A 24,047-nucleotide genomic window follows, 5' to 3' on the forward strand; every position below is an offset into this window, starting at 1 on the left:
GCTCTTCATCCTGTCTATCTCACCTAGCCCAAAGAGAGGTTGCGCACAGCAATATGGGAAGGCAAGGTGCTAGTATCCAGAATTTGCATGTCTTTGAGAGCGCCGCCATGATGAATTATAATCCACAGGAATGAAAGTAAACGGCGGTGGATCAGGCCTTTCATTCTAAATGAGATGTGATTTAAAACGCTGTTAATGTTGATTATTTCCGCTCTGCCTTAGCCCAACCCTGGCCTCTCCTCTCTCTCAGCCCCCCTCCCACATTCTGCTTCATGCCTCCCTTTGATAACATTGTTCCATGGGGGGCTGTATGTGTTGAGGTGCGGAAAGTGTGTGTTACGGGGGAATCAATTCAACGGCTCAGACAAGAGACGTACTGTATGTGGCGGGGACCTTAGACAATCACGTATTATAGATACTTGTGGCTCGAGCTGCCAAGCTGTGTACATGGGAACACCAGCTGGCTGGAGTGTTTATAGACATATTCATTCTATCCATATCCCAGTCCATTGTCCCCACTTGCTTCAAGATGTCCACCATTGTTCCTGTACCCAAGAAAGTGAAGGTAACTCAACTAAATGACTATCGCCCCATAGCACTCACCTCTGTCATCATGAAGTGCTTTGAGAGGCTAGTTAAGGTTCATGTCACCCTAGACCCACTACAATTCACATATTACCCCAATGTAAGAATGTAAATTATGTTCATTGAATACAGCTCAGCCTTCAACACCATAGTGCCCTCCAAGCTCATGACTAAGCTCAGGGCCCTGGTTCTGAACTCCTCCATGTTGAACTGGGTCCTGGACTTCCTTATGGGCTGACCCCAAGTGATGAAGTTAGGCAACAACACCTCTCACATTGATCCTCTACTCAGGGGCCCCACAGGGGTTCATGCTCAGCCCCCTCCTGTACTCCCTGATCACCCATGACTGCGTGGCCACGCACGTCACCAACTCAATCATCAGCCTAGAGGGAGGAGGTGAGAGCCCTGGCAGAGTGGTGCCAGGAAATAACCTCGACCCTCAACGTCAACAAAACTAAGGAGTTGATCGTGGACTACAGGAGAGAGCAGAGAGAGCACCTGAAGTGGTCCCTTCACACATTCAGTGTGGTGAAGAAGGCGCAACAGCGCCTTTATAACCTCAGGAGGCTGAAGAAATCCGGCTTGGCCCCTAAGACCCTCACAAACTTCTACAGATGCACCCTTGAGAGCATCCTATCGGGCTGTATCACCATAGCTATTTCATTATCTGCAACCACAGGGTTCTCTAGAGGGTGCTGCAGTCAGCCCAACGCATCATCAGGGCACACTGCCTGCCTTCCATGACATCTACAGCACCCAGTGTCACAGGAAGGCCAAGGAGATTATCAAGTAGATCATCAAGGCCACCCAAGCCACGGTCTGTTCACCTGCTAAACTCTAGGAGGAGGAAACAGTACAGGTGCATCAAAGATGGGGCCAAGAGACTGAAAAACAGCTTCCATCTCCAGGCCACCAGACTGTTAAATAGTCACCACTAGCCGGCCTTTGCCCAGGACCCTGGCCTGAATCTTAGACACTGTCACTAGCCAGCTAACAGCTGGTATTCTACCCTTTACCTTAGAGACTGCTTTACGCTATTGAACACTGTATATAGTCAGAGTCTGGAGACGCCGTGGAGAACGTTCTGCTGTCTGCAACATCCTCCAGCATGACCGGTTTGGCGGTGGGTCAGTCATGGTGTGGGGTGGCATTTCTTTGGGGGGGGGGGCACAGCCCTCCATGTGCTCACCAGATGTAGCCTGACTACCATTAGGTACCAAGATGACATCCTCAGACCCCTTGTGAGACCATATGCTGGTGCGGTTGGCCCTGGTTTCCTCCTAATGCAAGACAATGCTAGACCTCATGTGGTTGGAGTGTGTCAGCAGTTCCTGCAAGAGGTAAGCATTGATGCTATGGACTGGCCCGCCCGTTCCCCAGACCTGAATCCAATTGAGCACATCTGGGACATCATGTCTCGCTCCATCCACCAACGCCACGTTGCACCACAGACTGTCCAGGAGTTGGCGGATGCTTTAGTCCAGGTCTGGGAGGAGATCCCTCAGGAGACCATCCGCCACCTCATCAGGAGCATGCCCAGGCATTGTAGGGAGGTCATACAGGCACTTGGAGGCCACACACACTACTGAGACTCATTTTGACTTGTTTTAAGGACATTACATCAAAGTTGGATCAGCCTGTAGTGTGGTTTTCCACTTTAATTTTGAGTTTGACTCCAAATCCAGACCTCCATCGGTTGATACATTTGATTTCCATTGATAATTTTTGTGTGATTTTGTTGTCAGCCCATTCAACTATGTAAAGAAAAAAGTATTTAATAAGAATATTTCATTCATTCAGATCTAGGATGTGTTATTTTAGTGTTCCCTTTATTTTTTTGAGCAGTGTATATATATATATTCCGCAAGGAAGAAGCCACTTCTCCAAAACCGCCATATAAAAGCCAGGCTGCGGTTTGCAGATGCACATGGGGACAAAGATCGTACTTTTTGGAGAAATGTTCTCTGGTCTGATGAAACAAAAATAGAACTGTTTGGCCACAATGACCATGGTTATGTTTGGAGGAAAAGGGGGATGCTTGCAAGCCGAATAACACCATCCCAACTTTGAAGCACAGGGTGGTGGCATCTGCAGGAGGGACTGGTGCACTTCACAAAATAGAGGGCATCATGAGGGAAAAAATTATATATTGAAGCAACAGCTCATGCCATCAGTTAAAGCTTGGTTGCAAATGGGTCTTCCAAATGGACAATGATCCCAAGCATACTTCCAAAGTTGTGGCAAAATGGCTTAAGGACAACAAAGTCAAGGTATTGAAGTGGCCATCACAAAGCCCTGACCTCAATCTCATAGAAAATTTGTGGGCAGAACTGAAAAAGCGTGTGCGAGCATGGAGGCCTACAAACCTGACTCCGTTACACCAGCTCTGTCAGGAGGAATGGGCCAAAATTCACCCAACTTATTGTGGGAAGATTGTGGAAGGCTACCCAAAACATTTGACCCAAGTTAGCCAATTTAATGGCAATGCTACTAAATACAAATTGAGTGTATGCAAACTTCTGACCCACTGGGAATGTGATGAAAGAAATTAAAGCTGAAATAAATCATTCTCTACTGTTATTCTGACATTTCACATTCTTCAAATAAAGTGGTGATCCTAACTGACCTAAGACAAGGATTAAATGTCAGGAATTGTGGAAAAACTGTGTTTAAATGTATTTGACTAAGGTGTATATAAACTTCTGACTTCAACTATACATTCACCATCTTTCATCGAGAGAATATTCTCGTCAGCCACTTTCACAGCATACTATCACCACACACACACACAGACCTATCTGACACAAAAGTGATTCATTCCATGACTTGAAGTTGAAGTCTATTAAAAAGCATTAAGTTCCAGTACGGTCGTACAGACACCATCTTGGTGCTCGATCACCACAGTAAAAGTAGGCCAACCAAAGGCGACAACATCAGATGACTGACTGACTCCCAACCCGTCTCGCACAATCAGGCTGCGCTAAGCGAACGCTGTCATCGAGCGAAAAAGTTCATTAGCTCTACAAGCTAATCATCTCCTTTTGCTAATTAACAATCAATTACAAAACACAGAAGCATCTTGCTAATTATCAATCACCAACGTAGCATGAATCTCGTATATTATCCCTAGTCCTATTCAATAGAACATTTGTTCTGAAAGTTTTGGGGCCTCAGATGAAACAGCCCGCGTTACAGTTAGCTTCAAGCGCTAACTCTCCTATCTTTTTCTGTTTAACCTTTATTTAACTAGGCAAGTCAGTTAAGAACAACTTCTTATTTACAATGACGGCCAAGGAACAGTGGGTTAACTGCCTAAAATGTTATTTTTGGTCCACCAGCCACTGTGGCAGGTAGATAGAAAAATTGGTCAGCCAAAATATTTTTGCACCATAATTACCTCAAACAAATGATGATCGCCATGCTTAATGTTTCTAAAAAAACAAACATTTATTAGTAAGAAATAATGTGAGATATAGCTCAATTTCATTTTTTGTGACCCGAGAACATATCAGATGAGACCAAATGTTCAGACTGGGATGTTACCGTGGTAACCATGGCACTGGAGTCCTGTCACGGGTCTGTGTGAGAGAGATTTGGGTTCTGACAAGGAGTAGACAACATCTCTTTGCATCTGTTGAAGCAGCAGACTCAAACTTCCATTTAGAAACACCCGACCTTGTGAACTAAACAATGTAAATAGCCAAGAAACATGAGGACAAAGTCTCGCTTCGTTGACTTTCGAGTAAATTTGACCAACTTTTATGCCTGTGCGCAGCGCCTCCAGAAATGAATCAGCACAGTGCACAAATCTCTCCTGCCAGGCAGTGTTGCTTCATGAGGTGGGATATAGATTCATATTTATTTGTGCGATTAGCAGCTATGAAACAAAACGACAGAAATACTTTGAAAACAGCTACTGCAGCATTTTCCTCGCACGTGCTCACACTAGACTTTTTCACTATATTTATATTCGTAAATACGAATGTAGAGCCCTGCAAATTGACCACCCACTTACGTTACCAACCATTATCTAAATCTACCCGCATTTGGTGGATGTTAATGTTATGCCCTGGTTTTATGCCCTGGTTTTATGCCCTGGTTTTATGCCCTGGACATAAGCTAATACACAACACTCACCTAGCGCTTTGAGCTAGGATTGTTGTTTTGACTTTGGTGTTAGCTCCAGTGTGCGTTTGTGTGTTAGCTCCAGTGTTAGCTTCGCTAGCTCCAGTGTTTGTGTTTGTGCTGATGCAGGCATGTGAGTGTGGAGTGTTTTGGGAGGGAGGGAGAGAGCAGAAGGCAGCCTGTGGGAGACCAGCTGTGATGTGGATGGAGCCGGAGAGTTTAGAAGGACGTACGCTGCTGCTTGAAGCCCAAGCTGAAGAGGGATATGAGAGCTGGGGATCAGACCGACACGTTCTTTTAATTGCTGTGCTGTTCTGCAGATGAGAGGCCCCATGGGATCTGTAGTTTATTTCCCAACAGATGATTTTTATTTTGGCAGTGTAGGTCAATTGCACTACTGTGAAGGGATGGATGTGCTGCCTCACGGGAAATGTAGTGTTTTGGGGAGTTGCAGTGTACATTTTATTATGAGAGGACGGATGATGTGCTTTGTGGGTAGTGTAGTTTCTTTGTTGGTGTTAAATGGGGCGGCAGGTAGCCTAGTGGTTAGAGCGTTGGACGAGCAACCGAAAGGTTGTAAGATCGAATCCCCTAGCTGACAAGGTACAAATCTGTCGTTCTGCCCCTGAACAACGCAATTAACCCACTGTTCCAAGGCCGTCATTGAAGATAAGAATTTGTTCTTAACTGACTTACCTAGTTAAATAAAGGTTTTTAAAAATATATATATATATATATATATATATATATGAGGTTACAGTGTAATTATTCTGTGGTGAAAATGCCTTGTGCAAGTTAAATTTTGGTGTTACTGTGCCGAGAGGAACAAATGAGGTGCTTTGGGGATGTGTAGTTTTTTCTATTGTGCTGAAGGCAGACATGATGCCCCATGGGAAATGCAGTTTCTTCTATTACAGGGTAATTGTGTGGTGGGGCATTGCTGTGATGCCTCATGGGAAATGTAGTTTCTTCTATCAGTGTAATTGAACAGTGGGGTAGAGATGAGATGCCACATAGGAATTGTAGGTTTGTCTGTTAATACAGTTGTCTGCCCTTATCAGTGAACAGCAGAGATAAATTGAGTACTCAATAGCAGCACGGACTCTGGGGGGCTCCGAGGCCCTACAGACACACAGAGAGACACAACCAATCACTCACCTATCATAGGCAGTAAAGATAGACAGTTCTGAGACATACAGGCTAACTCTTTTGTCGTGGTGTACTCAATGGCCTTTTGCAGTACTTTCAACCAACTTTGTCTGGTTGACAGCTCGCCATCGACCCCCTCACCCTAAACCTCCCATGGGTCCCTGTCATGTCCCATCAACACCCCCCCCACCCGCCAGTACACTGTGGAGTGTGCAAAAGCATGCCCCTTCCTCCTGACTGTTCGATACCTCATTAACCAGTAAGAGTTCGTGTTGAACGCGTAATGGACACTTTCCTATCGACTCTACCTCTCATACCCACACACACACACTGCCAGCAGCAGTGCTCTGGGGGCCTTGTGACATGTCCAGGGTGACAGTGACATGCGCCACTAGCCAAGCTATATTTCCCCTGACCCGACCACACACACACACACTCCTGCCTCCCCCGCACCCTGGGGTCAGGAGAGGAGGGAGAGACAGAGGGGGGAAGTGAGGTTTGGGGTTGGAGAGTGGGTGTAGGTCATTTAAACTTCTGTCACTTCACAGTGGGTGATCTCATGGGGAGAGACAATAAAAGAGAGAAATAGAAACAAACTTTTACTGGTACTCTAACCTAGGTCTGCCCTAGTTTTCTGCCAACTCATCTTTAGCTATGTCTATAGGGTTCCCTTTTTTTAATACTTTCTTTTGTTGTATCATAATAATATAGGCTGGTTTATATGGTCAACATTTTCTTTCAGTGGAAAATGAACTACAAGAAACATCATTACATTGGTCTGTCTGAGTATTTTACCATCAAATGCACTTGTGTAGGTCAAATCTCAAAGTTCACAGCCTGTGTGTCTCTACCTGGTGTGTGTGTGTGGAGATGAAGTAGGCCCACATACCTTTTTAAAAACCTTGTTCACAATGTTTCTATCCAAGAGTAGGGCTGTGGTCATGACATTTTGTCAGCTGGTGATTGTCAAGCTAATAACTATCGGTCTCACGGTAATTGACTGTTAATTAACATAAACATGTTTAGCATCTCCTGGCTTCCACACACAGCCTCCAAGCCACTGATGCAGACCTTTAGAACATCTACATTTTTAAAAGTCTAATAAATCCATGTAATATAGCCTACACCATCAAAAACAAATATATTATTTGTTTTAGACAGGTCTAAAGAAACACGATATGAAGAAAATGTAGACTATTTCAGATGAACACAATAGCATACTCTGAGTTGTCCTTATGTTAGGCCCTGATCTGGCTATCCTGTAGTTAATTTACATGCCAGCCAGGTAGGCTATACTCCTGTAGTAAAGTGAAGCAATGTGCTTAATATTAGGAAAGCTGAGATATAAATATAGTAGGCCTGGCCTATAGAACGCGGATGGGATCCTCCTCTTTTTAATAGAGGCCATCACTCTATTTTCTCACACAATTGTATAGCCTAAAGAAATGTTGCAACATGAGCTTATGGACTCTCATGAAGTGTTTGAATTAGATTTTTGATAACATTTGCATTGATGTCATAGTGATTAGAGGGACAATAGAGTGCTGAGTACCAGGCAGTTAGCAATTTTTGTAGGTTACTAATTACTATCAGCAGCATCAGAGCTTGGAGAAGCCTAGTGACCGTGACTAAGCGGTCACGTGGAATTTGACTGCGATCATGACTCGTGCCGGTAATACGGTCACCGTAACAGTCCTATACTAGTGTATATGTGTGTGTGTATAGCCTATATAACGTGGTGTATTGTGTGCCTGCACTCACGGAAGCCAGGTCCTCTGATGGGGCGCTCCCCTGTCGTTGGTCCTCCTTAACTCGTCGAACCATCGTTTGCGGTGTGCTGTCATGCCACGTTGTCCCCCTCGCTGCCTGAAAGCCCCCGACAGACCACACTGCTGGAGCTACCAGCATGTACCGGGGCCTCTCCCAGCATGCCTCACAGGGACTTCAGTGAGGGACACACACACGCGCATGCAGAGATGCAGTCACACAAACACACACACAGGCAGACATACCGTACTCACATGCACAGATGGCACACACACACACCCCCACACACAGCCTCCAGGGAGCAGTCTCTGACGAAGACTGCTGTGATTAAAAGAGGGGCTTTTCAAATCAAATCCATGTTACCAGGATGTCTGGAGAGACAAGGGGAGAACAGAGTCTCCTCTCACCATGCACTATTGGAAAGACAGACAGCTGGTCCATCTCCCAGTCTCTCTGTGAGGGATATCACTTAAAGATGAACTATGCAGAAATAGCTCCACCATTTCCTGGTTGCTCAAATTCTAATAGTTTGCCTAATTTCAGTTTCTGTTACAAAACAAGCAAGTCTAGTGTAGAGAATCATTGTACCATCTAAACCCTTGAAATGTATTTTCCATAACCAAAAATATTGTATTTTTAGCTGTTTGAAGCTGGTGTACAAAACTGAAAGTAAACTTAAGAACGGAAATCATAGAAATAGCGCACATAGAACAGATTGACCTCTTCTTAGACCTGCTTTCAATGAGAATGACAGATCTATAACTCAATTTCTATGCGAATTTGGTCATGTCGCCCAAAAAGTTACATTTTGCAGCTTTTAAGACTAACACCCAGGACTGCAGAGTCAGACAAGCCTGGAAAGAACTACGAAGTGAGGAGTAGTTGTTATTCACAAGTACAGAGGCAGACTGTTCAGAAGATAAATTGGATACCAGTTGTTAATCCATTGCTGACTATTCATAAGATGGAATTTTTTGTGTTTTGGGGGAAAGGGAAAGAGGGATGTTTTGCAAGTCGGAGAAGGCATCGGGTGTATAATACGACTGATACTTAGTGTTGCTAACGAGCGTTATCTTTGTTGTACAAAATGAAGAACATTATTTCAGATTGACTATAATGGGGTTCTAAGGCATCACCTGCATTGAGTCAGACACTATGGTAATGAATGTACTCTCTGTACTAAAAACAGGATGCACATCATCTGTTCATCCTGAACCAGAAAAATACCACCTCCCAGTCTGCCAGGTAGTGGCAGGTTGTTCACCAAAACCATATTCCCACCACCTCCCAGTCTGCCAGGTAGTGGCAGGTTGTTCACCAAAACCATATTCCCACCACCTCCCAGTCTGCCAGGTAGTGGCAGGTTGTTCCCACCACCTCCCAGTCTGCCTCCCAGTCTGCCAGGTAGTGGCAGGTTGTTCACCAAAACCATATTCCCACTACCTCCCAGTCTGCCAGGTAGTGGCAGGTTGTTCACCAACACCATATTCCCACCACCTCCCAGTCTGCCAGGTAGTGGCAGGTTGTTCACCAAAACCATATTCCCACTACCTCCCAGTCTGCCAGGTAGTGGCAGGTTGTTCACCAACACCATATTCCCACCACCTCCCAGTCTGCCAGGTAGTGGCAGGTTGTTCACCAAAACCATATTCCCACCACTTCCCAGTCTGCCAGGTAGTGGCAGGTTGTTCACCAACACCATATTCCCACCACCTCCCAGTCTGCCAGGTAGTGGCAGGTTGTTCACCAAAACCATATTCCCACCACCTCCCAGTCTGCCAGGTAGTGGCAGGTTGTTCACCAAAACCATATTCCCACTACCTCCCAGTCTGCCAGGTAGTGGCAGGTTGTTCACCAAAACCATATTCCCACCACCTCCCAGTCTGCCAGGTAGTGGCAGGTTGTTCACCAAAACCATATTCCCACCACTTCCCAGTCTGCCAGGTAGTGGTAGGTTGTTCACCAAAACCATATTCCCCACCACTGCTCCCAGTCTGCCAGGTAGTGGCAGGTTGTTCACCAAAACCATATTGCCAGGTAGTGGCCACCAAAACTTCCCAGTCTGCCAGGTAGTGGCAGGTTGTTCACCAAAACCATATTCCCACCACCTCCCAGTCTGCCAGGTAGTGGCAGGTTGTTCACCAAAACCATATTCCCACTACCTCCCAGTCTGCCAGGTAGTGGCAGGTTGTTCACCAAAACCATATTCCCACCACCTCCCAGTCTGCCAGGTAGTGGCAGGTTGTTCACCAAAACCATATTCCCACCACCTCCCAGTCTGCCAGGTAGTGGCATATTCCCACCACTTCCCAGTCTGCCAGGTAGTGGCAGGTTGTTCACCAAAACCATATTCACACCACCTCCCAGTCTGCCAGGTAGTGGCAGGTTGTTCACCAAAACCATATTCCCACCACCTCCCAGTCTGCCAGGTAGTGGCAGGTTGTTCACCAAAACCATATTCCCACCACCTCCCAGTCTGCCAGGTAGTGGCAGGTTGTTCACCAAAACCATATTCCCACCACTTCCCAGTCTGCCAGGTAGTGGCAGGTTGTTCACCAACATCATATTCCCACCACTTCCCAGTCTGCCAGGTAGTGGCAGGTTGTTCACCAACATCATATTCCCACCACCTCCCAGTCTGCCAGGTAGTGGCAGGTTGTTCACCAAAACCATATTCCCACCACCTCCCAGTCTGCCAGGTAGTGGCAGGTTGTTCACCAAAACCATATTCCCACCACCTCCCAGTCTGCCAGGTAGTGGCAGGTTGTTCACCAAAACCATATTCCCACCACCTCCCAGTCTGCCAGGTAGTGGCAGGTTGTTCACCAACACCATATTCCCACCACCTCCCAGTCTGCCAGGTAGTGGCAGGTTGTTCACCAAAACCATATTCCCACCACCTCCCAGTCTGCCAGGTAGTGGCAGGTTGTTCACCAAAACCATATTCCCACCACCTCCCAGTCTGCCAGGTAGTGGCAGGTTGTTCACCAAAACCATATTCCCACCACCTCCCAGTCTGCCAGGTAGTGGCAGGTTGTTCACCAAAACCATATTCCCACCACCTCCCAGTCTGCCAGGTAGTGGCAGGTTGTTCACCAAAACCATATTCCAGGTAGTGGCACCACTTCCCAGTCTGCCAGGTAGTGGCAGGTTGTTCACCAAAACACCATATTCCCACCACCTCCCAGTCTGCCAGGTAGTGGCAGGTTGTTCACCAAAACCATATTCCCACCACCTCCCAGTCTGCCAGGTAGTGGCAGGTTGTTCACCAAAACCATATTCCCACCACCTCCCAGTCTGCCAGGTAGTGGCAGGTTGTTCACCAAAACCATATTCCCATCACCTCCCAGTCTGCCAGGTAGTGGCAGGTTGTTCACCAACACCATATTCCCACCACCTCCCAGTCTGCCAGGTAGTGGCAGGTTGTTCACCAAAACCATATTCCCACCACCTCCCAGTCTGCCAGGTAGTGGCAGGTTGTTCACCAACATCATATTCCCACCACCTCCCAGTCTGCCAGGTAGTGGCAGGTTGTTCACCAAAACCATATTCCCACCACCTCCCAGTCTGCCAGGTAGTGGCAGGTTGTTCACCAAAACCATATTCCCACCACTTCCCAGTCTGCCAGGTAGTGGCAGGTTGTTCACCAAAACCATATTCCCACCACCTCCCAGTCTGCCAGGTGGTGGCAGGTTGTTCACCAAAACCATATTCCCACCACTTCCCAGTCTGCCAGGTAGTGGCAGGTTGTTCACCAAAACCATATTCCCACCACCTCCCAGTCTGCCAGGTAGTGGCAGGTTGTTCACCAAAACCATATTCCCACCACCTCCCAGTCTGCCAGGTAGTGGCAGGTTGTTCACCAAAACCATATTCCCACCACCTCCCAGTCTGCCAGGTAGTGGCAGGTTGTTCACCACCAAAACCATATTCCCATCACCTCCCAGTCTGCCAGGTAGTGGCAGGTTGTTCACCAACACCATATTCCCACCACCTCCCAGTCTGCCAGGTAGTGGCAGGTTGTTCACCAAAACCATATTCCCACCACCTCCCAGTCTGCCAGGTAGTGGCAGGTTGTTCACCAAAACCATATTCCCACCACCTCCCAGTCTGCCAGGTAGTGGCAGGTTGTTCACCAAAACCATATTCCCATCACCTCCCAGTCTGCCAGGTAGTGGCAGGTTGTTCACCAACACCATATTCCCACCACCTCCCAGTCTGCCAGGTAGTGGCAGGTTGTTCACCAAAACCATATTCCCACCACCTCCCAGTCTGCCAGGTAGTGGCAGGTTGTTCACCAAAACCATATTCCCACCACTTCCCAGTCTGCCAGGTAGTGGCAGGTTGTTCACCAACACCATATTCCCACCACCTCCCAGTCTGCCAGGTAGTGGCAGGTTGTTCACCAAAACCATATTCCCACCACCTCCCAGTCTGCCAGGTGGTGGCAGGTTGTTCACCAAAACCATATTCCCACCACTTCCCAGTCTGCCAGGTAGTGGCAGGTTGTTCACCAACATCATATTCCCACCACCTCCCAGTCTGCCAGGTAGTGGCAGGTTGTTCACCAACACCATATTCTCACCACCTCCCAGTCTGCCAGGTAGTGGCAGGTTGTTCAACACCAACCTGGTATAGATGGGACCAGGGGCATCTGTCTGGCATATGGAGCTCTGTGGGGTCATACAGTACTATTATCTCTCTCTCCCTCTCTCTCTCTCTCTCTCTTACGGTCTCTCGTTCTTCCTCCTCTCCCCCTACTATCATTCTGAAATACACAACGCCTACCCCCCCTATCCTATTTATTGATTTAGTTGAGATATTTGGTTCCATATTCTTTTTGTTTGCTGGTTTATTGGCTAGTGATTGTCCTTCTCCAGTGTAGAGGCCGTCTGGTGGCTGTGAAAAGGTCCTGAAAGGGCTTTTCTGGAACAGCATATGGGCCCATATTAGGAGAATGCTAGGCACACACACTGGTTTCCTGCTCTCACATACTGTACTGAAGAGAACAGCAGGAGACGGTCTGTCAGGAAGGCACCCCTTAGGTAAAGGACAAAGAGCTTGGCTCGCTGTCTGGCAGATCCCTTTCATTCATATAGTAATGCCTCCATATAGTCCCCTGCTATTGGCCAGGACCAAATATGAGGTCATTATTGAGATGGGGTTACTCTAAGAGGTCTCCAAAGCAGACGGTAGGTGGGTTGGTGGTGGATGAAAGGAAATGACAAGATGATGGAATTCCATCCAGGGACTTTAACCTACATCAGTAGTCATGAAGGACACAGGGCGCTAAAAGACTTTTAACATGGCGTGTCCGGACCCTCCCAGCCACTCAAATGTCACCGCAGACCTCTGAAGTAAGACGTTAATGCTATGGACTAGGACCTCCGTATGGTCACTTCTGTTTGGGAATATGTCAACATCTGCTGTCCCCTTTTCTAAATTCTCACTCTTAGTTAGCTTTGATTGATAGCTTGGTTGCAGTTTTTGACACACACACACACACACACACACACACACACACACACACACACACACACACACACACACACACACACACACACACACACACACACACACACACACACACACACACACACACACACACACACACACACACACACACACACACAAAGCTGTACGATCCAGCTGTAAATCAAATGAACCAGTGTATACCAGCTAGCTAAGCAATTAAACCCGATGCAGAATCCACGCTCTGCAGTTTTCAACATCTGCCGTTCTCCTATGTCTGTGTTCATTTCCTTGGCCGGGAGTCTCATCTGTTCTCCTGATCAGTGATGATGCATGATGGAACCCTCTGTGGTTAATATGTTACTGTATAGAGTAGACTGCCTCCTCCCCTCCCTCAGCCTTTGACTCACTGTATAGAGTAGACTGCCTCCCCCCCTCCCTCAGCCTTTGACTCACTGTATAGAGTAGACTGCCTCCCCCTCCCTCAGCCTTTGACTCACTGTATAGAGTAGACTGCCCCCCCTCCCTCAGCCTTTGACTCACTGTATAGAGTAGACTGCCTCCCCCCTCCCTCAGCCTTTGACTCACTGTATAGAGTAGACTGCCTCCCCCCTCCCTCAGCCTTTGACTCACTGTATAGAGTAGACTGCCTCCCCCCCCCCCTCCCTCAGCCTTTGACTCACTGTATAGAGTAGACTGCCCCCCCTCCCTCAGCCTTTGACTCACTGTATAGAGTAGACTGCCTCCCCCTCCCTCAGCCTTTGACTCACTGTATAGAGTAGACTGCCCCCCCCTCCCTCAGCCTTTGACTCACTGTATAGAGTAGACTCTTCCCTCAGCCTTTGACTCACTGTTCACCCCCCTCTCAGCCCTCACTTCTCTCCCCAGCCTTATCACTGTCCCCCCTCCCTCAGCCTTTGACTCATCCCTTATTTTTCCTGTCCTCCTCCACCCCTTCCTCACTCTTATTCTCCCCCCTTCAACGCCTTTGACCCCTTTCTCTTCCCCACTCCTCTCCCAAATCACCCATTTTCTCCTCTTCAACCCACCCTCCATCTTGTGAATCCTCCCTCTTCCTCCCCTTCTCCTCACCCACTTTTCCCCTGACTGACCCGAGACACACACTGCAAAAGCCTCCCCATCGATCACACTGGCAGGAAGGAGCCAGAGCTGAGGCTGGGTTAGCTTGGGTTGGAGGAGAGAGAGGAGGGCTGGCCAGAACCATGTAGAGCTAAACCGCTCAGTCACAGTGCAGAGCACCCTCCTGGTTTGGAGCTGTTCAGCCTCTATACACACACACACACACACGGACAGACAATACCCACAGTCTTTCTTGACCGTAACCGGACATTTCCTTTCTGTCTCTCTCATTTTAAGACTCTTCTCCACCCCCTCCCTCCATCTCTCTACCTCCCTCCCCCATCCCTCAGTCTCGTCATGCTGTGTCCTGTGACTCATCGTCAGGCTCAGTCAATGGGGCTAAATGGACACTCTGGCATAATAAGAGGTCAATATGCCCAGCGCTGCCTGTCTGCCGCTTCTCTCTCGCTCTCTCTTTCTGTCTCTCTCTGTCAATATCGCACTCTCTCTCTCTTCCTCTCTCTCTCACTTTCTCTCACTCACTCTCATCTGAGCCGAAGCATCACAAGTCAAATCCTGTCTATCCAAGCCAGCCTAATCTCCCACACTTACACAAAGACTAAGGAAGGGGGAGAAAAATCACTACAGTTATATTTGAGGATATATCATAGTTTTGATAATATTATTTGTGTGCTAGTTGGCTGTACCTGCACACCACATCTCCAGTATTTTCCTTCATAGCTTGTTCTCCATCTTCTTTTTAAGTAGGAAGCCAATTTGTTTTCAGCACATTTACATGACTGATCAAACTTGTTTTCTCATGACTCTATCTTTTTCCTCTGCCTCAGACATATGGTGAGCAGTATGTTTGGAACAACAAATCACAGTATCGAATCGCAATCCATGTAGAATTGTGATAATTTTATTGAACCTTTATTTAACTAGGCAAGTCAGTTAGGAAAAAATTCTTATGGCCTACCGGGAACTTGTGTCCCTTGTTCAGGGGCAGAACGATGGATTTTTACCTTGTCAGCTCGGGGATTCGATCCAACAACCTTTCGTTTACTGGCCCAACGCTCTAACCACTAGGCTACCTGCCGCCCCTACATAACATATCATCACCTAAGTATTGTGTTAATATCATCATTCCCAGCCCTTACAAAGACCCAGACATAGACGAGCACAATCTACTTCATTTACAGACCTATCCTAGAGGATTCTGACTTCCTGACTCTATTCCCATCATTCACTGCTCTATCAGGGCCCTCGCCGACTAATCAACCTGCCCTTGTGATGCAGTACAATCACAATACAGGTCTGATTTCATCACTAGCGTAGGCAGGTCGTGCGCCTCTGATACCCTGCTCGCCTACCGCTGACATGTGAAACGTGAATGCATTTTGATTGTAATTAAATGCTAAAAGGATGGCTCTAAAAGATATAGACGAGAGCCACATGGCTTGATTGCTCGCTGTTGTTAGCTGTTAGCACGTGGGCTAGCGGTTAGCATCCGCTAGCCCACAACCTAGCTGTTTTTGTTGTTACCATGTGCAATGCAGTGCTACCAATGAAGCCTGTCGACATGTGTGTTATGAATGTATGGTTGGGAAGGTGTTTGTCTGTGCGTGTTGATAGTCTAAAGTGGCGTCCTCCACTTGTGTCTTTCTCATTCATCTGCACTGAGACGATTTTCAATGAAGGAAAGGAGACGAGTCGAGGAGGCTACATTAGAGAGTTGGGATGCACACAATGTGTTTCTCTCCACAGAATTCAGTCTGGTTTAGTTGAAACACTAATGCATGTTCTCTCTCTCAGGTGACGGAGTATCTCAACGGTCAGGAGTCTGCCAAGACTGCCAGGGTAAGTTACTCTCTCTCTACCTCTTTACGTCTCTCTCTCTCTCACTCTCACTCTCACTCTCACTCTCTCGTTCTAGCTCTCTCTCTCTCGTTCTAGCTCTCTCTCTCTCGTTCTAGCTCTCTCTCTCTCTCGTTCTAGCTCTCTCTCTCTCTCGTTCTAGCTCTCTCTCTCTCTCGTTCTAGCTCTCTCTCTCTCTCGTTCTAGCTCTCTCTCTCTCTCGTTCTAGCTCTCTCTCTCTCTCTCTCTCTCTCTCTCTCTCTCTCTCTCTCGTACTAGCTCTCTCTCTCTCTCTCTCTCTCTCTCTCTCTCTCTCTCGTACTAGCTCTCTCTCTCTCTCTCGTACTAGCTCTCTCTCTCTCTCTCGTACTAGCTCTCTCTCTCTCTCTCTCTCTCTCTCTCTCTCTCTCTCTCTCTCTCGTACTAGCTCTCTCTCTCTCGTACTAGCTCTCTCTCTCTCGTACTAGCTCTCTCTCTCTCGTACTAGCTCTCTCTCTCTCTCTCTCTCTCTCTCTCTCTCTCTCTCTCTCTCTCTCTCTCTCTCTCTCTCTCTCTCTCTCTCTCTCTCTCTCTCTCTCTCTCTCGTACTAGCTCTCTCAACACAATACAAATTCAGCCTGGCTTTATTGGCATGACAGGTAAACCGTGTTTCCAAAGCTGTAATTACAACTACTAGTAGAAGAAAGGAGCTCTCCTTCATTTCTCTGCTCCCTCTGTCTTTCTCTCCACCTGTCTGTTCTCTGAAGACATGACACATCTCATTGGCAGGCAGTGCTGTCCTAAATGGATGCTGGACCACAGTCTGTGCAGGCCCACGCTGATGGAAAGAAAGCAAGAGAGGGAGAGAGGGATAGATGGCATCCACATGGCACACAGGACTCTTGCCCACCTCCACACACCCCAGGGTCCGCTCGCCCACCTCCACACACCCCAGGGTCCGCTCGCCCACCTCCACACACCCCAGGGTCCGCTCGCCCATCTCCACACACCCCAGGGTCCGCTCGCCCACCTCCACACACCCCAGGGTCCGCTCGCCCACCTCCACACACCCCAGGGTCCGCTCGCCCACCTCCACACACCCCAGGGTCCGCTCGCCCACCTCCACACACCCCAGGGTCCGCTCGCCCACCTCCACACACCCCAGGGTCCGCTCGCCCACCTCCACACACCCCAGGGTCCGCTCGCCCACCTCCACACACCCCAGGGTCCGCTCGACCACCTCCACACACCCCAGGGTCCGCTCGCCCAGCTTCAGCCCAGTATCATTATCCTTGCACCGCTCAATCCTAATACTCCTAGTTATACAGTAACTGTTTACTGTATCTTGCCCAAGAGCATAGCCCAATGACCTTATATAGACTAGTTTTCTAGTCTTGGGGTGCTTCTTTTACCTACTTTATGGTGAATAGGTGGCATCCATTTATCCTCCTTAAACACTGTGACCTTCAAGAAGGCACAGTTCTCTTCAGCAGCCAGTCACAAGACAAACTCTCTCACTGCTTTGACATATTGTCCAATCACGCAACGCCATGCTCAAACAATCATCCAATCACAGGCAGAATTGGTGTAAATGAGATAGTAGTTCTCCAAAAGGCCGGAACGAGTGACGAGGCATCGACGGAAGAGAAACAGGAAAGACAACATGGCAGCCGCTTCCTAAAGACTAGTGCAAATTAGCATGGGCACTGATTGGCTGTGAATCGTCATGTTAACAGCTGAACACACGCTGCTGATGAGGAGAGGAGGGGGCCTTGGTTGGTGTCGTGAAACATCTCTCACACACACACACAACTTCTTGCGTACACACCTAGAATGCCCCCTCACACACTACCACCGCCCTTCCCATTGCACGTCAAACGGAACGTTTAGCAGGAAATTGCCTGGATGCTTGATGAGGGATGCAGAGCTCAGCGGAGTGAATTTAATGGAATAGAGGGAATAGACAAGGATGCGGCTGAAGCACCGGGTCCCTTCTGGAAAGGATTCAATGATGATGCTCCCCTCGTTCTCACTGGGGTGTGAGAGTACACTGATGTTTTCTCTATACTTCTCTACCTCTCTGTCTACCTTCCCCTGTCTCTACCTCTTCCTCTCTCCCTGTCTCTACCTCTTCCTGTCTCGCTCACTCTTGCTCGCTCTGTCTCTCTCTTGCTCTCTCTGTCTGTCTCTCGCTCTGTCTGTCTCTTTCTCTGTCTCAGGGGGGGGGGGGCTGCTGAGGCTCCCCATTTGAACTGAAGTTTAATGTGAGACGGTTGCTTGTCTGTTTTATTGTCAGCTATACACTAAGCGCTCATGGTCTTTTCTGTCTCATGTTTTATCTCAGCTCAACATCTGGCGCTACGGAGACTTCCGTGACGACGACGCAGACGAGTTTGGCTACAAACTAAAAAAATGAAAAGCGCACGGTGCCATTCCAAAGACCAACGCGGAAGACGAGATGCACTCATTGGACGAGAAAAAGTGACAGAAAACGATTCAGCGAAAATAAAACAAAGTAAAGGACAAGCATTGTCTCTCTCTCTTCCTTTTATTCCATGTTCATCCTCCTGGTCCTCTCTCCTGCTACTCTGCACATCCCTTCATCCTCCTCATCCTCATCTTCCTGGTCCTCTCTCCTGCTACTCTGCACATCCCTTCTTCCTCCTCATCCTCATCCTCCTGGTCCTCTCTCCTGCTACTCTGCACATCCCTTCCTCCTCCTCCTCCTCATCCTCCTGGTCCTCTCTCCTGCTACTCTGCACATCCCTTCCTCCTCCTCATCCTCATCCTCCTGGTCCTCTCCTGCTACTCTGCACATCCCTTCCTCCTCTTCCTCCTCATCCTCCTGGTCCTCTCTCCTGCTACTCTGCACATCCCTTCCTCATCCTCCTCCTCCCTCCGGACTCTGAAAGAGCACGCTAAAGCTATGAACTCATAAAAACAGTGACTGTCCAATCCTTCCTCTTCTCCACCCTTCCTGAGCCACTACCAGTTGTTCTTATCATGTCCCCCCCCCCCCCCCCCCCCCCACTGCAGAGCTCCGTTAATTGCCATGTCATCCTTTCCTGGTTAGTGATGTCATACGCCCACACTAATCATGCGCATCGCTACCTTGCCCTATCCCTACCACAGCCAATCCCTCCTATCCGTTGTACAGGAAAGGGGCTAGGCCTTGAGAAGCGGATCCATTCACTTGTATTATTAACAGCTTTTTGCAGAGAGAAACGCTTCCTTAATGAATGACAAGAAATGAATAATGCTATGTTTTATGAAGTTAATTTTAAAAAGCTAGCTCGAGATCCACACCAACCGGACGAGCTTATTTCTGTCCTTGATGTATACCTATGTGTGACGACGTTTATGTTGGGAGTGTTTTATTCTCGTCTTTCTTCTTCTCTCTCTCTCGTGGCCAGAACACCATGACAAACAGCATTTTCTCATCTTCCTCCTTCTGTAATGTTTACATATGATGGTGACATAATCTCTGTCTCTCTGTCTCGCTCTCTCTGTCTCTGTATGCCGTAGCAGAAACAGTGTTTGAATTTGTTTCCTTATTACAGCCCTTGTCGTTGTATTAAAAAATTATGCTGAATAAAAATGAGCAAATGATTAAAAAGAAGCATGTTGTTACTGGAATTAAATCACCAAACAGTCAACGCTGCTAGATTTCACCAAGGATTGTTAATGTCCTTAGCCTGGTTTAAACCAGACCGGATGCTGCGCTCCCCATTTAAATCATGCTGAGCGCATCTTTCAGTATGGTTTTACCAGGCTATGGTGTCCTAGTTCTACTCAAAGGACTTAAAAGTACCAGTGCTACTTTTGGTAGGTCAACTCTTCCATTTATATGACTCTTACACACCTTGATCTCATGTGCATCTTAAATAAGCCTTGTTGTTACCACAGAATGACACCACACGCGACTGTACTAGATATATTTAAACATAAGTGACAGATAAGTGGCTGGTTAGTGTCACATTTATTAGCATCAGTTCAAACAGTATGTAGGTTGAGCAACGACTCTACAAGTTGACTACACAGCATTTTGAATGCAAAAATAAATGTACACTTTGGATATGTAAATGTTGCCATGCATAGAGTTTTGTGCACACATTTAATGATAATCTGTTTATAGCTCGATCACATCACTGTACAACAGGGAATAGCAACTCCGGTCCTGGAGAACTGCAGTGGGTGAATGGTTTTGTTTCATGCTGAAAGTAACAACTGATTCAGCTATTAAATCCACAGTGTTCAATAGTCTTTAGTTATTTAAGAGCATTATCAGTTAAATCAAGTCTTACGTTTACAGAGCTACGTTTACATTTAGACACTCTTATCCAGAGCCACTTCCAATTAGTACATTCATCTGAAGACGGGAAACAAAAGCCTTTTAGAGCTACGTTTACATTTAGACACTCTTATCCAGAGCCACTTCCAATTAGTACATTCATCTGAAGACGTGAAACAAAAGCCTTTTAGAGCTACGTTTACATTTAGACACTCTTATCCAGAGCCACTTCCAATTAGTACATTCATCTGAAGACGGGAAACAAAAGCCTTTTAGAGCTACGTTTACATTTAGACACTCTTATCCAGAGCCACTTCCAATTAGTACATTCATCTGAAGACTGGAAACAAAAGCCTTTTAGAGCTACGTTTACATTTAGACACTCTTATCCAGAGCCACTTCCAATTAGTACATTCATCTGAAGACGGGAAACAAAAGCCTTTTAGAGCTACGTTTACATTTAGACACTCTTATCCAGAGCCACTTCCAATTAGTACATTCATCTGAAGACGTGAAACAAAAGCCTTTTAGAGCTACGTTTACATTTAGACACTCTTATCCAGAGCCACTTCCAATTAGTACATTCATCTGAAGACGTGAAACAAAAGCCTTTTAGAGCTACGTTTACATTTAGACACTCTTATCCAGAGCCACTTCCAATTAGTACATTCATCTGAAGACGGGAAACAAAAGCCTTTTAGAGCTACGTTTACATTTAGACACTCTTATCCAGAGCCACTTCCAATTACTACATTCATCTGAAGACGTGAAACAAAAGCCTTTTAGAGCTACGTTTACATTTAGACACTCTTATCCAGAGCCACTTCCAATTACTACATTCATCTGAAGACGTGAAACAAAAGCCTTTTAGAGCTACGTTTACATTTAGACACTCTTATCCAGAGCCACTTCCAATTACTACATTCATCTGAAGACGGAAACAAAAGCCTTTTAGAGCTACGTTTACATTTAGACACTCTTATCCAGAGCCACTTCCAATTACTACATTCATCTGAAGACGGGAAACAAAAGCCTTTTAGAGCTACGTTTACATTTAGACACTCTTATCCAGAGCCACTTCCAATTACTACATTCATCTGAAGACGTGAAACAAAAGCCTTTTAGAGCTACGTTTACATTTAGACACTCTTATCCAGAGCCACTTCCAATTAGTACATTCATCTGAAGACGTGAAACAAAAGCCTTTTAGAGCTACGTTTACATTTAGACACTCTTATCCAGAGCCACTTCCAATTACTACATTCATCTGAAGACGTGAAACAAAAGCCGAGCTGCAGTGTTGTCGTCCCTCCACTATTACCCTCAAGTGTCTTCAACCAGAGATCCATGTGGTTCACACACCCACCTCCTAAGAGGACCTGACACCTTTGTCCAAGTCCTATTTTAGATCCTATTAGATATACACAAGTACCTCAGAGGAGGGGCTAGCAAGGGATCCTTTTAGACACCAGTCTTCATTTCCTGCCCCGCCAACCAATCAGGCAAGGCCTTACTCATTTAGCACAAATCAGAGATGGCTTTATTCATTTATCACAAGTGACTGGCACAAAATATGGGGTGGCAGGATGAGGCAATATGCTCCAAGGGCAACTATGAGCTCCGTCGCATGTTGCCTTCTTCAGCCACTTGAGTCACCTGCTGAGTCTGATGACTAGGCTTTAAAAAGCCTTCTCTTTTCTCACTCCCTCTCTCGTCCTCTCTCTCTTTTACAGGCACCATTCTTTTCACACCTGGCTGCTCCTCCAGACTGATGAGATGTCTATTAGGGCACCTGATGGAGGGCAGCCTGGTCTCACTGACTAGACGTAACATAGTAAATATACATCCTGGACACTTGAATTAGTATGATATGTTTGGTATGGTTACATAAGACAGGATTACTTAAGGCAAAAACAAAGTAGGGTGGATGGTTGGCGCATAATGCAAATGTCTAGCAACCCAAAGGTTGCATGTTAGAATCTCATCATGGACAATTTTAGCTAATTAGAAACTTTGCAACTAATTGCTCCTTTGCAACTACTTAGCATGTTAGCTAACCCTTCCCCTAACCTTAACCCCTAGCCTAGCTAACATTAGCCACAACAAATTGCTCCTTTGCAACTACTTAGCATGTTAGCTAACCCTTCCCCTAACCTTAACCCCTAGCCTAGCTAACATTAGCCACAACAAATTGTAATTTGCAACATATCATACATTATGCAAATTCATAACATATCATATGAATTGTAATTCATAACATATCATATGAATTGTAATTCATAACATATCATATGAATTGTAATTCATAACATATCATATGAATTGTAATTCATAACATATCATATGAATTGTAATTCATAACATATCATACGAAATGGTTGGTGGACATCCACATATTAAACGTAACATATCATACTAATTGGAGTGTACCAGATTTACATTTACGACATTACGTCTACCCCCAATTCCAGGTTGTGGAGGGAGGAGGAACGGAGGAGTGGAGCTAAAGGGTTAGGTAGTAGGTCAGGTCTTCTCCAAATGGAGGTCATTGGAGGCTGAAGCATGGTAAGATTGTGTATTACAGTTATAGACATACTGGTGTTGACTTGAGACAGTTCTCGGTAGAGAGTCTCGATTGTCAACAACAGCCAAATTACAGAAGAATGCCTCAATTATATTGCAGTGCTGAATGGAACAAAGTTCTATCTCGGTCTTGTAGTGAAGTAAGTTGAGAAATTCTAGCTACATTTTTACACCTGTAGGGATTTTTTTATTTCAACACAAATTCATGGAAAGAATCCCAGCAATCAACAAGCCCAAATTGCAGATTTCTCAATAGGTTACAGTGCTGTAGAGTACTAGTAAGAAGTGCTTGCTCTAGGGCTTGCAGAGACCTTGTAGAGTAAGTGGTGAGACATTCAAGAATCCGGTGTTGTCTCGCTACACTTGTAGTGCTTTGGTGTCTCAACACAAATCTGTACTGTCATCTTCCTCTCTCTGCCTATGCATTATTTGGGTAGCGTTTGGAGTCAAGCTAATGCGTTTGGATCGGAGAAGAGAGTGAGTAAATAGATATTAGAGCGAGATAATGAGGATGGTTTGTCAGCAGCGTTGTTTGTGTGGAGACATTGATACTTCCCTGAACCTCTCATTCGAACTGCATCAACAACTATCTACAATGATAAACCAATTTTCCCCATGTCTGTCAACTGATCTAGTTCCAGAACAAAACCCATCAATCAAATCTTTGTATCCATTGAAGGAAATGACATTTCAAACGCAGGAAGAGTTTAAAAGGGCGACAAGAACTCGGAGACAAAAGTAAATAAAATAAAAATCAATGACTTTGCTTGGAACAAAAGACAGAAGAGTGAGAGGAGCAAATATCTATTTTTCATGACCCCAAAGCATGTTTCTCATTCGAGGCGTTTTGGAGGGAGAATGAAACCTATTCAATAATTCAGAGCCGAAATATGTTTGGGAGCAGATTGTAGTTTTTTCTTCAGACTAATGAAAGTGTGGTCCTCTGTGGACCGTGGTTTTGCCGTGTGTGTGTGTGTGTGTGTGTGTGTGTGTGTGTGTGTGTGTGTGTGTGTGTGTGTGTGTGTGTGTGTGTGTGTGTGTGTGTGTGTGTGTGTGTGTGTGTGTGTGTGTGTGTGTGTGTGTGTGTGTGTGTGGTTCATCCTAGAATGCACCAGTGGTCATAGAGATTTTTTGTAAATCTCTGATTTACTTTGGAGAG

At 46.4% G+C, this 24,047-nt stretch overlaps 1 protein-coding gene across 1 annotated transcript in view; it reads left to right on the plus strand.

The window, feature by feature from the left end:
* The window catches only part of snd1 (staphylococcal nuclease and tudor domain containing 1), a 326,061-nt gene extending 307,391 nt beyond the window's left edge, over positions 1 to 18,670 (plus strand). Inside the window, exons 23-24 of the mRNA XM_046328833.1 lie at positions 15,994 to 16,038; positions 18,359 to 18,670. Coding sequence (XP_046184789.1) covers positions 15,994 to 16,038; positions 18,359 to 18,430 — 117 coding nt within the window. The 3' untranslated portion in view covers positions 18,431 to 18,670. The remainder of the gene's footprint in view (positions 1 to 15,993; positions 16,039 to 18,358) is intronic.
* Positions 18,671 to 24,047: the final 5,377 nt, after the last annotated feature.

The sequence above is a fragment of the Oncorhynchus gorbuscha genome, linkage group LG25 (assembly GCF_021184085.1).
Source record: "Oncorhynchus gorbuscha isolate QuinsamMale2020 ecotype Even-year linkage group LG25, OgorEven_v1.0, whole genome shotgun sequence".
Taxonomy (NCBI): Eukaryota; Metazoa; Chordata; class Actinopteri; order Salmoniformes; family Salmonidae; genus Oncorhynchus; species Oncorhynchus gorbuscha.